The following is a 17,184-nucleotide window of genomic DNA, read 5'->3' on the forward strand; positions in this document are numbered from 1 at the left end:
ACGACATTATCATTTAGTGTGTCGTATTGATGATCATAGAAACTATTAAAGACACATGTAGTTTGTTTTTCTGAATATTTCAGATCTCAGCTCAGGCTAGCTTTAGTGTTGTTTTTCTTAAAATTTGTGACTTGTCTTTGCAGTAATAAACGTTTTCTTGTTCAAAGCCGGCGTCCTTTTTAACAAGCTTGATCCACTCACCGAGCGATGCCCATTAAATTTTATTCAACCATATGCATACATATAAACATCAATAGCATTCGAACTCTGTATGTATTCAGATTGTATGGCAGAATTGTAAAGAAAAGCATGAAGTTGCATTTCTTGAAAATTGTACAGCATTTTTTTTTTTTTTTTTTTAGAACGGGTGGTTCATCACTGTAAAAGTAGCAAAAAGAGTATAAAATACTGCAACAGCTGTAGGTAAACAGAGCTCCAGATAAAAATATTGTTTGATCAATAATGCTGAACAAAACTAGACTGGTTCTGATAATTTAAACCGAGCTTGTACAAGCGACATAATACTGAAATGACTACGGTCCAATAACCTTTTCGCTTTTTGGCATCAATATGGCTTACACTTCCTCTCACAGTTCACCCCTCAGTTACTCAGCTAGAATACGTTAAAATAAAAATGGGTAATTGTGAGCCATCTTAAAGAAATACTCCACCTAAAGTGTCTCTAAAGTATTGAAGTCAGCCAAATACACCAGTCAAACCTGCTGCGGGTGAGTGTTTGAAAGTAAAAACAGATTTTGGGCAGATAGCACATAAACCGCAAGTAGTTTGAAATGAAAACCCTTCAGCTATGCTAACATTATATGATTACGACAAGTAACCACAAATGAGACTATGAAAAAGACAAATTAATTACAAATTAATAAAAGTGCTAAAAGACACTAAGCTAGTAAAAGAAATACAGTAACATATCAACACCGGCGTGAGATTTTTATTTTTACTATTTCCTAATTTCAATGAAAATTTGGCTTTTTCAGTCCAAGCCATTACTTTCTCAGGGTTAGAACAGCCTTGACTGGTTGTTAAAAAAAGGAAAGTTTTATGGCGTTGAAAGAGAAACAGAGTTCATCTAAGATGGGCTTTTCAAAATGCTCTGTTATTACAAAAAAAAAAAAAATTCAAAAGGAGAATATAAATCATAGCACATCAAACAAGGACTGCCAGCACTGGAAAAATAAGCAAGATTACAGTTTACGAGAGCATGGGTAATGTAGAACATAATTTTACATTAATGTCCAGATCTGTGAGGGGGAAATAACTCCAGGTACATGAAGCCGTATAAGAGAGCCATAAGAGGAGGACTGGACCGGCCGTATACTCCAGCTGAAATCACATTTAGGATGAGTTGGGATCAAACACCTAAATTGTTTGAGAGCCGAATATTTCACTAAATAATTTACGCAAGAAAATGGATGGATTGGCTTCGCACAGCATCAACACTAAAGCTGCACTAATATTCTCAGTGAAAATATTTTCTTTAATTCTTATCATTGTACCTTGAGTGTTTTTGTAACCTCAGCCTTGAGGTTAGAGAGGCACAGGCCGTGTTCGTTTGATGTTAAGCAGCCTCACTTAGTAAACAATCAGCCTCCTTTTTCATGGCCGTCGTCTTCCACTGCGCTGCGAGTCCTCCCAGTGTGACTCACATGTTCCTCCAGCTGTTTGGAAGTCACTGAAACTGCAAACCTGGAGTCTCTCAGAATTCTGGAAACTGCTTGCAGTGCTGGATTTTAAAGAAGTGTGTTTTGGAGTATACTGCTGGCCTTCATGTCCTCCTTCCTACTCCTAGAAACTATTAACCATCCCCGTGTTTGCAGTCCTCCTTTGGCACTCCAGGCTTATAGTTGGAGTTTTTCTCTTAAGAGTAGAGTCAGATTTTTTTTTGTTCTGTTTTTAACTGTTATTTTTCATTTATTTAGTTTTTTCCTAATACAGTTCTTATGCTTTAACTCAGTCAAGAGGTTGAGGGTCAGCTATGGGCATGGTGTGCAGAACTTCATCCAGTAGTTGCAGGGCTCGGTGTAAATGGATCTCAATCCAACAGGGTGTCTCTTTAATGCTTTGCCGTGGGTAGTCCGGCCCCCAGCCCTTCACGAAGCTCATCCGGAGGATGCACAGCCTGCGCAGGTCATCGACCCCAATGCCTGCAGCAGCTGACAGACCTGCAGGGGAAATTACAAGCGGCAATTTTTAGATCGACGTGGCACTACAGGCCAAACCAAAGCAGAGAAACGTGAGGCAACTGAATCCGTGTGTCTGTGTGGAACATACTAAGTAGGTACAGTTACCACACAGAGACTATTACTAATATACTCGTTCGTCCCACTCACATCAGGTTGCATATTGTACTGCATTTCCACTAAATTTAATTTAGCCTTCTAGCCTTACTGACTACTCAAAGCACTGCAGACTAAAGGTCATCCATTCATACAGTGCTTTACTCTACACCCTTCAAGCACTTTTTCTACCTTTCATCCATGCACAATTGAGCTAAATTTGCATGTAGCCAGATGAAGCCCACACAGGCACAGGAAGAACATGCAAGACGCACACAGAAAAGACTCAGTCTACCCACTGCACCACCGGTCAGCTATAAAGACGTTTCTTTCATTATCATCATTATCATTGACAGTTAAAGAAAATGAAGTTGTTTTTAAAAAGTCTCACAAAACAGTCTGACAAAACCAACAAATAAAGGAAGGAAAACATTGTTTGCTTTAATGCATAAAAAGACGAACTGTGCATAACAGGTTATGAATAAATACATTTTAGCTCAAAAGTGCTTTGGTCAGAGTTTCTTATCTGATATTTAACATTTACCAAACAAAAATAGAGCTTGTCATAAAAACACAAGTAATCATAACAATATACTTGTTCAAGGCTAAGAGTGGTAGTAAGAAGACTCACTGATTGCAGGGGCGATGCCTCCCACGGAGCCTGGACCTGGAATATTCCCAGCGACTGCAGCTGCTTGCGCTGCAGCTGCTGCCTGAGCTGTCGCTGCCTGCTGCTGCATCTGCCTGTGGCACTGACGCAAGTCAAACACCTGGCAGGGGACAAGGCAAATGCTAAAAATCTGTCTACAAATATTGAGAGACTCCGTGTATATATGGTTAAAATTCTCTACCAGTACAACGAAAAAGGGACACTTCACATAATCTACTGAGATTATCATTAGTCCAAATCTCATAATTATGCTATTCGCACCTTAATGTAAGCACTGGGGTAGATCTTGTGAACTGCGTCGCCAGGTGCACGTCCAGCCTCTCGGTCCAGATAATAGCTCTGCACAAACACTGCGTGATCACTCAGACAGCGCACCCAGACATCTCCTTCACCTTTGCACTCCAGCTGCACGCCTTTGCCGATGTGGAGCCTAACGACATGAAGGACAGGAAGTAAATAGTAACCATATTTGACATGAATTTCTTCACTAAACAATATCATGATATATTTTAAAGTGTGTGACATAGTACCTGGCTCTCTCTATGTTCTCCGTCCTGTGGACATTGCTCAGTTGACCCAAGCAGAAGCGATCCCCTCCTGATGGATCGACATAGCCATCCACAGTCACTATTGGACATGTGGATGGAACTTTAAACGTCTCCCCAACTTGGACATCCATCTCAAAGTATGCAATCGAACACCAGTATTCTGGAGCTGAAACAACCAGCAAGCAACCAGAGGTCAATCAAGTTCACTCATAGCACAATTAGGGATAAAAAAAAATTTAAAAAGCAAACTGTCTTTGATCTTCTTCTTAGTACTTACCAGGGTGGTTGGATATGGGTGGCTGGAATGCAATTTCATTGGTAACAGGCCCTGTAAATCATGTTGAAAATAATTACACGTGTATGTAAACAGAGACATTTTATTTAGAAATGAGTATTGAACACATAGCAGCTAGAAATGACCAAAAGAGGCTAACCCATAAACATAATGCACTGACCAGACATCGATGGTGAAGACTATTTTACTAATTTTCAAATCAACTTTTAAATTTGATAAGCTTAACTCCACTCACACAGAAGTATTATCTCTAATATCTTCAATAACTCATAAATAAACCATCACCTATTTGGCTTCACGTCTCTGTAGAATACTAATGTGTACAGCAGCCAGTCTTTAACTAAACTACTTAACAGGGTTAATTAGCCTAAAAGCACATTTGTCTCCACTGGCTTGAACGCAGAAAATTACAAATGAATTTATCAGATTTGACTTGTCCAAGCTGTGCAGAACTTGTGCATGTTTTATATTCACTCACAGTAATGCCCTGTGTGAGGCATGGGCGGATGATGCTGTAGGTGCCCATTCTGGTGCTGAGGCCCCGCTGGGGTGAAGCTGGGGTTTCTGTTCCAGTTCGGGGTAGGATCTGTAAGCATACATTTAAAACAGCTCCATTAATAAATAGCTTAAAACAAAAGACTAAATAAAAGTAACTTTGGCTAAATAAGTAATCAAATTAATTCATTTCCTTAAAAAATGCTTATTTAAATCTAACAAACCCCAAGTGTAAAACAGCAACATTTAGATTCACAGTGTTTTTAAAGTAGCTGCATTATTTTAATTTTGCAGAAGGTGCTGACACTGTTTCGTGACTTACTTGAGGGTCCGGCACTAATGGTCGAGAAAGCAGAAGTAGAAGCTGAACTGCTGCCCTCTGATGGGGGAAGTAGAGCAGGGCTGTTGAATGTTTCCTGTGGGCCCGGCCTCGACGGTGGATGCTGGATCGTCGGCAGGTGATTTTCAGAGCTGGAGTGAGATGGCTGGTTATCGTAGTCATACTCATCCTTTACTAAGAGTGGACCTAGCAGAACAGGACATGGTTAGAACTGAAGAACATTCACAGAAATCTATGTTGAGCAAACAGAAAATGCTCACCCTACCTGAACTTGAGAGGGTCAGTCCTGATAAGTCTGCAAACACATTTAACAGCGAGACATTTTAATCAGCATCACTCTAAGTGTGGCTTAATAATCAAGAGTAAAAATTAGGCAAGAAACTTGGATATTTTAACTAAATATTATGTATAAATATGAGATATGACATCAAAGAAAATGATCACGTTGAATAAACCGTAACATTCTTATATAAGCCCTTTATTAGTACTCTATATATATATTAATAACTCAAAAATTAAAATCTACTCACCAATTCCAGGAGAGACAACCCTCTCGTAGTGGTATGGGTTGACACAAACATTGTCACACTTCAGGTCAAACGCATACTGGCAATATTTCACGTGTTTTAACTCATTCTTGTGTAGATCAGGCCATCGCCATAATCTGGCATAGACAACGTGGGGAAACCCTTTCCGCCCCGCCACCTAGAGCAAAGAGGTGCATCACATTAGACAGGTCCTTAAGTTTTCCAATTTACAATCACAGGGTGTAACACCAACAAACACAGAAGTATGAATTTGCTACTTTACCTGTAGGCGTCCATCCAGAGTCCGCTGTATGGTGACACACTTGCTAGGATGAGCTCCATTTGTAGTGATGGCTGTAATAAGGGAATCCAGCTCATCTTTCTTCTCCTTGAGCTTCTTGACGAGGCTCTCGATAGCTCGCTTAGCGAAGCTTTCGCTCTCTCCTCCCTGACGGTGGCACATGAGGCTGTGCACAATGCTCAAGCAGGCATCATTACTCGTGGGGGTGCTTGTGATTGACATCTTGCTCCTTAGGTTTCAACCTTGGGGAGGCTTTCCAGCTGTATCCTCTTTACCTTTACCAGAAGAAATGAGAAGGTAAAATTACCGTCGAGTCACTGTTGCCCAAATTTAGCAACCTAAAGCAGGAGGAGAACTGTCTTCAGTGAGAGTTGAGATGATAATCAGGATTTCACACCACAATTCATAAAGTAAAAATCAATCTGTGAATCACCTCAGGTGGGGAAGAAAACTAACTGACATAATACTCAATGTACTGGCCACAGAAAGAAGAGTTTTTCTGGCAACTTTTCCAAAGAAGACTGCTCAAGGTTGTCTCTGTATCTTTGATTCAAAACTTTATGCACATATGAACAGGTGCTGATAACAATGTTGTCATTCTGACATCTGAGTTGTAAGGCACATAATTAATTTGTAACCATTGCTTCAAAGTTCCCATTCATCCATTAGCAACACTGCATTGACAAATACAGTGTGTTGTACGGGGAGCAAAATAACTTCAATTTCTGAAAAAATAAATTGATACTCAGTTAAAGTTTTACTTATTACTACAGTCTCACAAAAAAAATGTAACTAGCCTTTGTCCTAATAAAGTCATTCCATCTTAAATCAGTGTAAACATTCTGATTGACCACTTTGTAAAATTTGAACTTAAATGTTTATATATGTTTTTCTTTGAACTCTGGGGCCATGCTCGAGATACGAGCATGAAATTTTCTTACCATAAAAGCCAATCAGAGTCTGCAATTTGGGACTAAGATAAAAGAAAAGTTCACATTTCTAATTGTCTGTTTTTGGTATCGGTCACAAATTACAACCCCTAGTTCCCTATAACGCTAAAAGAGGCTAGTGATAATTTCAGGCTTTTATCTTTAATAGTTTTTGAGATATTCGTGTTCAAACAAGGCCTCAAATTTCAAAGTGGGGAAAACGTGCTGAAAGTTGACAGATTTTTGAAAAATATGTTTCTTTAAAAGTATTACACATATTTAGCTAAAACTTCACACCCACAATTATACCTGTACAAACTATGGATCATTACATTTTTAGGCATATCGGAGAGGAATGAGCAAAAAAATGTTTTGTTTTGTTGTTGTTTTTAAAACTGGTGATTTAAGATGAAATCACCATATAGCTAATGGAAGCGGGTAACTTTATATTTCCTCTATCCCTTATACCCCAGTATGATGCAGCCCAGCCTGGTCGGTACTACACTGCTCGTAATCATGAATAACTGTGTATTCATATTAATGCACGTTTAGCAAATGAACAATTAATGAACAGAATAAGGAGAGCCAGCAATTTCCAGTTCATCCTCTGTTAGCATTAGCTAACACTGGGTTACTCGTCAACTAATTCTATATATAAATCACAACACAAATCAAAGAGGAAATGTTGCGCACTTACAGTGATACCACCGAGCTGTAGCCTTGTTCCTGGATGCAGGAGATAATATATGGTTTACTTTATCTACGAAGTGGCAGCGTTAACTAGCTCGCCTTAGCGTTATTTCGGCTAGCTTGCTAGCACACGCTAACATTCATCAACTTCACGCCTAGCTCGCGAGGGTCTCCTGTGATGGACCCAAACCTAAAAACCTCGTCAAACGTTTCAGTGTAATACTCGCTAAACTCGCACTCGTTTATATGTTCGACTTCTTATACTTCACTGATAATGTGAGGGGGAATATATATGCTAACAACAACGCGTTTTACTAGCTAGTTAGCCACGAAAATAAACAAAAAAAATCTCCACCCACCACGCTCCATCTGCGCATGCCCACGCAGGAGATGACAGGCGTGCCGCTGCGGTGCTGTTTGTTTATTTTACAGTAAAGACAGTGAAAATCGCCGCGCTGCTGTGAGCTTAAAGCTCATATCTGAGAGCGAAAAGTGACTAAATTGTCACAGCGAACCTATTCATTTTTCAAGTATCAAAGTCTCAGTGAGTTCTAGGATATTCTACGTGTACACTGCACCAAATATTAAAAAAAAAATTTAAAAAGAGATGTGTTCCTCTGTACTTGATCAGATATTATTTATGTTATTCATACCATGACTTCCTGTCATAAGGCTTTCTTTTGTTACCCCTAGCAAACCAATGTTTTGAACAGCATGGCTTTGTGATCAAAGCCACAATTAACTGTTCCTGAGAGATGCATAGAATACATATAAGCATAGAAAAAAACATTAGTCTTGGGGTTTATTTGTATGCTACATATGCTGGCTTTATTTTGTGAAATTGCTTTATGTTTAACATTAATATCTGTCGTTGCTACATATATAAGTTTAAGTATTTAACATTTTTTCAGATGCAGAGTTAAACTGGAGACAATGAGTCATGTCTCAATCTGGGACTGTGAAAAATGACCTTTGGTTGGGGGTAAATTAAATGGGCTACACAGAGAGATCATTTAATTGTATCTACTCACATTTACTTTATGTCTCCAGCTATTTTCAGTTATGGTGGATCAAACTATAATCATTAAACAAAAGCTATGATTTCAAATAATTGATTAAAAATAACTGGGACACTTAAACACTAGTTTTTCCAGGAAGATCTTTTCTGGTTCTGCATACAAATAAACATTTATTTCCTGTTGCATGCCACTAGTTTCTACCTTGCAGAGGCGACCGTGGCTCAGGGGGTTGGGAATCGCATCTGTAACCGGAAGGTCGCCGGTTCGATCCCTGGGCTCTCTGTCCTGGTCGTTGTGTCCTTGGGCAAGACCCTTTACCCTACTTGCCTACTGGTGTTGGCTAGAGGGGCCGATGGCGAGATATGGCAGCCTCGCTTCTGTCAGTCTGCCCCAGGGCAGCTGTGGCTACAACTGTAGCTGCCTCCACCAGTGTGTGAATGAATAGTGGCATTGTAAAGCACTTTGGGTGCCTTGAAAAGCGCTATATAAATCCAATCCACTATTATTGTAAATGCATGACCAATCATGTCCCAGTCAGCTTTAACATGAAGCTAATTCCCACTATTAACAGAGCAGTGTTTTAGTGATGTTTTTCTCAGTTGTTTTGATTCATATGAATAGTTTTACCCTCCCAAATTAGACATCATCAATTGTGTAAGTCAGGTGATCTAAATGACAAAAATCAATCAATATGCTAACAACTCAAATGTGTATTGTAAAACATTTTACAGTAGTAACAATATACTTTTCCTAAAACAGCTCATACATGCAGCATAGCACTATGTATATATAAACTGCAAAAGACCATAACTCATCTCAAATCTGTGATTCATGTGTCAAAATCAAGATTTTTGCATGAGCGTATAAGTCTGTGCAGCCAAAATAAAAAATTCCTTTGGCACAGTGCAAACCAGGGGGGTGGGAACGGTTAGCTATTTTGTCACAATGACTCTTGAAGTGTGTTACTCATTGTCTAATTTCCTAAGAGTTTTGTTCTGCAACGCTTCACTGACATTGAACTCCTGCTGTGCCACACTATTAATTTTCTGAGTATAACAGACTGACATTTTGTAGTAGTTATGAAATGTTGCATTCAAAAGCAAGGTTGGAAAGGAAAAAAAAAATTAGCTTTCATGTCAAAAAGAACGTTTTCACAGGACTCAATGCAATTCTGTGAATAACTAAGGAGATTTTTATTGCTTCTTTTAGTGCTGCTAATCAAATACAAATACTGTACACTCTATGATCATCAGAAAGTGTGAGCATCTTTATAAAAGAAGAAGTTTGAGCACATTCAGCTGTGTGCTAACCCAAAGCCAAGGAGGAAAGAGATCAACAATGACCTTGGAGAAGCAGGAAGGGTTATTTATTATTATTATTATTATTATTATTATTATTATTAACCTTTATTTAACCGGGGGAAAAAACTCTTGAGACTAAAAATGTCCTGGCCAAGCAGGACAGCAGTGCCATCACAGTTTCCATAAATTAATAGCACATACACAAACAAATCCATACACCAGCTAAGTGTGTATGGATACATGATCCTAAACACACCAACAAATCTAACAAAGAAATCTGAAAAAGAAACAAATCAAGATGTCCCAGACAAGTCCTCAACCTGGCTGAAGTCCTGTGGCACAACCTTAAAGGAGCTGAGCATAAACAGTTGCCAAGAAAATCTTAATGAACTGAAGCAATATTAAAAATGATGTGGGCCAGAATTCCTCCATAACAGTGTGAAAATTGATACAGTCATACAGAAAACAATCATCTCGAGTTATTAATACTAAAGCTGGTTTTACAATAACAGGCCATACTTAGCTTTTCATAGAAATCCTGGTAAAACCTTTTTACATGGATGGAAACGACAGACACAGTAAGAAAAAGACAGAAATTGTACAGAGCACAGAACAAAATCCTAATGATCTGCAACATGTAAGGCATGGCTGTCGACACAAAGCCTACTGTGTACAATAGTACGTTATAGTAACAACTGGAAATTGAGGGTGATCCTGACGCTTGCCTGGGCAGCAGATTTTCATCCACGATCTTTTCTCCTACATCTTCCTTTATACTGTTGTGCTCTGTTTTTACTTTCCTTTACATTGCTATATCATCACATATCCTTATTCTTATGGGCAGGCTGTTGCCTGCATTAAATGTTTATCTTAGCAGCTCCTCCAACACCACAAATTACTGTAACTCTGCTGCGCTCAAGCTCTATAAAAATGCTTTACAGTCTTCATACTCATGACTTCTAATGTGCGTGTTTGGCAGATTTTGACAAATAAACAGGCTATTCTGAATATGATGACTCACACAATGCGATAGTGCTGCATTAATTTGGACGATTAAAGTATTGAACTGATATAAATGTCTGTTTCGCTCACAGAGACATAAGCAGGCTGTAACTCTTCACACTGTAAACAATTGCACTTAGTCATTTGCCTTATTATTTATTATGAGCACATGTTTAGGGGGATTTTACATATTTTGAAAACTTCAGCAGAAATATTCGAAAGCAACTCGATCAAAAGAATATATAGAAACTTGCAGATGATGTTTGAAGCACACAGTGCTGTTAGGCCAGCATTACACTGAACGAGAGAACGATGTGTCCTTTACATTATATGCAAATATAATGGCAGAATAAAGCAGAATGCAGAACCACGTGTTCTTGAAGAGTATTTCTTTGAGTACAATACAATAAAAAACACAACAGCAGTCAGCTATCATCACAACATTAATAGTCTGTAATAGCAGCTACTCAGTGTCAGTCAACATATGCAGCACACAATTATTATGGAATTAGAAGGTGAAGAATACACCTACACAGTCCACTATTGTTCTGAAAGAATATGCATTTTTACAACCCTGGTTTTATACAGCATCAAAGTAATTCTGTGACTGAGCGGGTAAAATTTCACTTTGACAGTTAAAACATTTTGGAGGTTAATAGTGTTTTGTTTCATGAATGAACTGTTGTGGAAAGTGCATGTTCAGTACTGAGAAATCTAAAAAGGGGGCCAAGAAACGTGCCAAAGCAGCTGAGAGCAAACATAAAAGAAATGGTCTAACATGAACAGAAAGCTTTTCAAATGTCACGTTCTGTACCTTTAATCTGCAACTGCTGTAACAGCGAGCTTGACCTTTTATGGGTTTCGCTGCCTTGGAAGAAAGGAAAGCCTATTTAATGAATGTTTCGTAGATATTTTAGGCTGAGTAGAAAGTGTTTACATGTAAAATGTTTAACCTTAATGAGATTATGTTTATAATTAAAAAAAAAACACTTTGCAGAAATGAAAGTTCTTAATGATAAGAAAAACAAACAGTAAGACTTTTTCTTGTCATGAATTTTCATTGAAGCTCTCCTGTTGGCTTCATTCTTGGTATATATTTGTGGCTCATGCTTTATGCTTACAGTTTTTCTCAGTCACTTTGGTGCTTTTCTCAGATCAAAATGAAAATTCTCAAAACTATTAATGCAACCTCCGCAACTTTTAGTCATTTGTGCAATTTCTCCTTCCTCTGAACAAATTGCAAATGCTCTTGGACATGTATCAGGTGCTTTCATACAATTCTCTGCCATCGACAACATTATCATTTGCTTATGTCATGTCAGTCAAAATGAACTATACTTTTGGATGCTAAATAGTAGTTTCCAATAAAACTAATAGTCTTTATTTCATTGCTTGAGTCATTACATATAAAATTGGTGAATTCGTTTTCAAATGCTGTCAAGCAAATGCTATACCTTTTTTTCATTATTTTTTCCTGTCCTTGAAATTGAACAATTTCTCTCATGCCATACTCCCTGAGAATGAGAGGGGTGGATGTCAACTCAACAAGTATTTTGTTGTGTGGGATAATGTCCCTTTTCACTACTCACATCTGGTCAGACAGTGGTTTGCAGCACATGACAGAATACCTGTTGAATATCTCCCTCCCTACTCCCCATTCCTTAATCCGACGGAGGAGTTTTTGTCTGCCTGGAGGTGGAAGGTTTATGACCGGCACTCACATGCACAAATGGCCATGGATGCAGCATGTGACGACATCACAGCAGAGTCATGCAGAGGGTGGATTCACCACTCCAGGAGATACTTTCCTCGCTGCATTGCAAGGGATGATATGCGTTGTGATGTAGATGAGAATATGTGGCCAGACAGACAGGAACGTCTGAATGTGCCAGAATGATTTACGTATGTTCAGTTACAATATGTACTGTTATATTGTTCACATTTGTGCACAGCTCTACCAAAAGGGTGTTTCTCACGTTTTTTCTAAATACGTGACTGTAGAGTATTTTTCTTTTGCACAATGTTGTAGAATTACAAAAATCCTACACAGTAAAAATGTGAAACATACGTATTCAGTGTCTTGTACTCACTTACTTCCATAACTACAGGAATGTCTAACTTTACTGTATATTTTACTGTACATGGCTGTGCAAAAAATGTATAGTGCTCTCTTGAGCATTTTTAGGTAGTGTCACTGAGTTCTGACCTTTTTTTGCATTGGAAGACACTGAGAGACTACTGTACACTGTCCTAATGAAAACATGACAAAGCCATTTGATTATCTTGTTCATCAAGATGGTGTCAAGACTTCTCATTTTGATGACACTGACAGTTTCATTGACATGAATACTTGCTTTTGAGGAATGGATCATCGATTTTGAGCAAGTGACCTGCTTTTGCAGGTTATCCACTAGGTTTTGCAGTTTGCACTAATTGTTTTGAGAACTACACTAACTGCTGTGCAAATGTTAATAGTGATGTGAGAAAAGCACCAAAGCGACTGAGAAAAACTGTAAAATAAAATATTTCTCACATCCATTTTAAATACTGTAAGTTCCACAATGATAAATTAATCCATTCACTGCCGGTCCGTATCTCTGCCCTGCACACTTGGCCCATGTAAATCTGTTCATTGCGTGAGGATCCTATTAAGTTCCACAGTGTTATTCCATTATTGTTATCTACTTCCGACTGTTAACAGCAAAAGCTAGGTGATGATGTGACATGTATTTTTTCCATTTGTACCGTTGCCTTGGCCTTGATAAGAGTGTAAGCATGCCAGTGTCAAAAAAGGGAAGTGGGAGGGTTCAGAGGGCAGCAGGGAACCTGATGGCAGAATTGTCATTAGGACAAGCTGGCGCTCGAGACCAGGAATCTGACACCACCTTCTCACAAATGCTACCACTTGGAGTGGCGTCTCATCCTGAGTGATGGCCTACAAGACTCCAGGCTCTGACACCTCTTTATCACTCTGGTATGGAAGCAGGCAGAGTGAGGCCCGCCAGGCATGTGGCGCTAGAGGGACGGGGATTACGGCTGACTGATGGGGAGTGCGGTGATTACCTGACAATGAAATATGTTGCACAAGCTCAAAAACTGCTCAGTGAACATATTTGTTTTCAGATATTTTATTTATTTTTTCCCAACCGTATTAGCATTTATGTCGAAAGCCAAAAAGCAAGATATGAATGGTTGGTATAAAGCATGATTTCACAGCAGTCGACTGCAAGAGAAATAACATTTTTCAGACAAGAAGCCCCCGAAGAGCTCCAACATACCGTAAAGTCCTCTCCTGGTCAAAAGCCATCGAAAATACATTTTCTGCAAGTATGGCAAGCAAATAGGAGAAAAAATGTCAGTCTTTAAATCATCTGGCTGGCTCCAACATGCCACAGGGCAAAGAAGTAAATTATGTCATTTAGAAATTTGTGGCTGAATATCTCAATATAAAGCATTTCAGCAGGATTGCTATTCAAATAACACATAAGGCTTTTCATAATTTAAAAAAATACGCATTACAGTTTATGTAGTGCATAAAATATGTATAAATTATTGAAATAAATATAGATATTGAAGAAAATGTGGAGACTTACAAAGGAAGTTTTTTGTTTAATTTCTCTAAGAATCCCAAAATATTCAGAAGGTTATTGCTGTTGTCTGCATTATTTAGCTTTTTGGCTCACTCCTCATGATGTGGCATGAGACGGGAACAACATTTATACTTTGATTTTCAGATATTTGCTGTCAGACAATCATTTCCTCTCTCTTGTTTTGACTAATAGATGTTTGTGGTTAATGATTTGCAGCATTATATCGAAAGGCTTATAGTCTACATTAATATAAGGATTATTGATTTATCTTTATACAATTGCAAATTTACATCATGTGTTCATTTCTAATTTACAACTAAGTCCTGACCTGTGCTTTTTACACACCAATGCATAAGATCTTAGATAGATAGATAGATAGATAGATAGATAGATAGATAGATAGATAGATAGATAGATAGATAGATAGATAGATAGATAGATAGATAGATAGATAGATAGATAGATAGATAGATAGATAGATATGTTTCTAAGATGATGACTTTTAGATCCATCACAACACAGTCTTAGTAATAAGTAATACTCTGAGGACTATCTGCAGCCACACTCTGCCACCACCATTCCTTCATACTTGTGGTTGAAAGTAATCGCACCATTATCGTGATAAAGTAGTGAGATTGGCTCCAACTTTGTGGGTACACAGCAGGCACGCGGTGCTCTATCTGGATTCTTTATACTCAGCAGCGTCTGCACTATGGCATGTTTGGTGGGGGAGACCTCAGAAGTCATAGGCGGGTTGCATACGCCATTGCACTTGTACGCTTCGTAGCCCAGAGGTTGGATGATCCATGAATCCCAGCCAATGTCTTTAAAATCCACAAAGAGAGGTGTTCTTTTGCATGACTCGCTCTTAACATTGCGACGGATTCGAGGAGGTGCGTCATAGATAAGGTTGGACCGCGGTCGCATGAGAGACTGCTGGTTTAGCTCGTCCTGTTTAGCATGGCTGTTCTTGTGATTAACATGCTCCCAGAAGGGTTCTTGGCCCCTGCCCATGTTCTCAGGAAGGTCATTCTCGTGGTTAATCATTTGGATGAGCTCTTGTTTGTCCTGTTTGCGGTCTCTGCTCTGATCATCTGAGAACACAATCATTATTGTATTTTGTTTCCCGTCCAAGCTCCTGTCAATGTCCACCAAGGTTTCTGCCTCCTCTGTGGCCTCTTGTGTGGCCCCTTCATCCTCTGACCCCATACATGCAAGATGAACCTCGAGTCTGTGAGTTGCACACCCTGACTTCCGCCAGAGTGTAACCACATGCGTCAGTTCAAATGACACCCAGCTATTATCTTTTGCATGGATATGCTTTGTCACCAGTTCCTCCAGATCCTTCATCTCCAACACCTCCTCTTTACCCCTCCTTCTTCCTTCTTTCCCCACCTCTTTAGTCCAAACAACTCCCTCATGTATTTTGTAAATTGTCACCTTGCAATCAAAGCCAGCAGATGGTCTTTGGGCCTTCCAGACCAAAGTGAAAAGTCGAAGTTCAGCTAATGTTATTCGTTCGTGGTGAGGCAAGGAGATATTAAACAGCAAGGGATATATCCTTATACCCCTGGGTGTTATACCGTAGGGGGATGAATCTGAAATTAAAGGATGAAAAAGCGTGCTTCAAACTTTTTGTATGAATGTGCGTGATCAGACTTAAGGCACTCTCACTCATAAACTGTCAGGATGAAATAAAACAATGATAATTAGCATTTACAGTACATCACTTTCTCCTCCATAAGTCAAACTGTTGAATAATTTAAATTCCTGAACACAACATTAAACGTGACAAGAGTGTGCAGAAAGAAAAAATGTAAGTGGTAATATTTAGAAGCTTGTACCTTCATTATTGAAGCTGCGCACAATGTTGGCTGATGGCACAGCAGTCCGGTCATTAGCAAATCGGTTGTACAGCTCAAGCATGTACTCTGGCGGCTCTTTGTGAGCAGCAATTTGCCGGGTCTGGGGCCTCAGCTTTGTGAGGTTCAGCGTAGACAGAAACTGGCTTAGAAAGTCCCGTGCATCAACCAGTGGATTATCAACCACAACACTACCAAGTGATGCCCTGTGATGGTTCTCAGCGGGGTTGATAGGACTGCTCAAGCTCAGATGAATGATCACCAGAAGCAAGTAGATAAACCCAAGGTTGGAGAAAAGTGAAGTGATCATGGCTGAATGGAGGAAATGCTTAATTCCAAAGAGTAGACATCAGAAAGGAAGATGAGAGCCTTTGGAGAAAACACCTTGTTCCAGAGGTTTCTCTGTTAAAGGCCAACAGGTTGCAGTTGGGGACAAAGGGAAAACAGCTTTGCCCTTGTTGAGCTGGTGGTTAGGTTCTGAGGGCAGGGCTGTGCTGACCAATGTGCTGTGCATGTTTGGAGATCGCTAAAGCATGGGCTGCCCTCTCTCTCTGCACAAGGATCTTATGACATTTAGTCCACTGATATTCTCATTTACATGCAGTGAATTTAGGCCAAAAAAAGTTGTAAAATCAGAGCAGAATGTTCCATTTTGAAATCAAATAATCTTCCGTGTGATTTGGGTGGTTTTGCATATTTTTTAACCACAAATTGAATTTTACATATAGCACATAGGCTTTCATATAACTGACGCAACCCATATTTATACTTGATACTTATTATAATCTCATAGATGTCTTGTATTTATTTATTCAAGCTTTACCCCCTGGGTTGCGTGAAACATTTCAATTCGTTGTACATTCTGTACGTATTGCAGAAGTAAGAGAAAAGTGGAATTTGACTTTGACTGCACTTGCAAAACGAATTAAAAATAAAATATACTGGAAATGACTTCAGTTTTTGCCTTTGAGAGTTTTTATCCCCACTTCCTGCCTGATGTTGAGACTGATCTCAACATGACTGTGACCCACTAAATGCAGGTAATAGATTACAAATTGACTGATGTATTGACAGTTATTTTTATTGTGTCTTCCTACTGTTATTTTATCTGTGCTGTGATTTTGTTCTTGAAGTCCTTGTAAGGTGTCCTTGAGTGTGGTGAAAGGCACCTATATATAAATTCGATTATTGTTATTAATATTAAATAAAAAGTATCAGCATTTTATGGTTTGCAATCTTCACAAAATGTCTCAATTTTGATTTGCCCTTTTAAATAAGATTAAACATTTTTACAAGGGTGATGAAATCATAATCCTTTTTG

The 17,184-nt window shown here is 38.9% G+C and overlaps 2 protein-coding genes across 3 annotated transcripts; both read right to left on the reverse strand.

The window, feature by feature from the left end:
• Positions 1 to 192: 192 nt before the first annotated feature.
• smad4a (SMAD family member 4a) lies at positions 193 to 7,553 on the reverse strand. Of its 2 annotated transcripts, none has more exons than XM_085463736.1 (11): positions 7,449 to 7,553; positions 5,453 to 5,745; positions 5,173 to 5,347; positions 4,908 to 4,937; positions 4,625 to 4,828; positions 4,286 to 4,393; positions 3,790 to 3,840; positions 3,495 to 3,678; positions 3,226 to 3,394; positions 2,926 to 3,064; positions 193 to 2,180 (listed from the first exon to the last, which is right to left on the reverse strand). In XM_085463736.1, the coding sequence occupies exons 2-11, from the start codon at positions 5,690 to 5,692 to the stop codon at positions 1,969 to 1,971; spliced, it is 1,512 nt and encodes a 503-aa protein (XP_085319862.1). In that variant the 5' UTR covers positions 5,693 to 5,745; positions 7,449 to 7,553; the 3' UTR covers positions 193 to 1,968. The 2 variants fall into 2 exon arrangements, with proteins under 2 accessions (XP_085319862.1, XP_085319861.1); XM_085463735.1 differs by lacking the exon at positions 7,449 to 7,553 and adding an exon at positions 7,097 to 7,442.
• A 6,997-nt stretch (positions 7,554 to 14,550) lies between these two features.
• LOC146705873 (bone morphogenetic protein 10-like) lies at positions 14,551 to 16,228 on the reverse strand. The gene is made up of 2 exons (XM_085465226.1): positions 15,846 to 16,228; positions 14,551 to 15,599 (listed from the first exon to the last, which is right to left on the reverse strand). The coding sequence occupies exons 1-2, from the start codon at positions 16,171 to 16,173 to the stop codon at positions 14,551 to 14,553; spliced, it is 1,377 nt and encodes a 458-aa protein (XP_085321352.1). The 5' UTR covers positions 16,174 to 16,228.
• Positions 16,229 to 17,184: the final 956 nt, after the last annotated feature.

This window comes from Copadichromis virginalis, linkage group LG7 (assembly GCF_057382275.1).
Source record: "Copadichromis virginalis isolate Kocher_CV1m ecotype Utaka linkage group LG7, C_Virginalis_male_GT1.1, whole genome shotgun sequence".
Lineage (NCBI taxonomy): Eukaryota > Metazoa > Chordata > Actinopteri > Cichliformes > Cichlidae > Copadichromis > Copadichromis virginalis.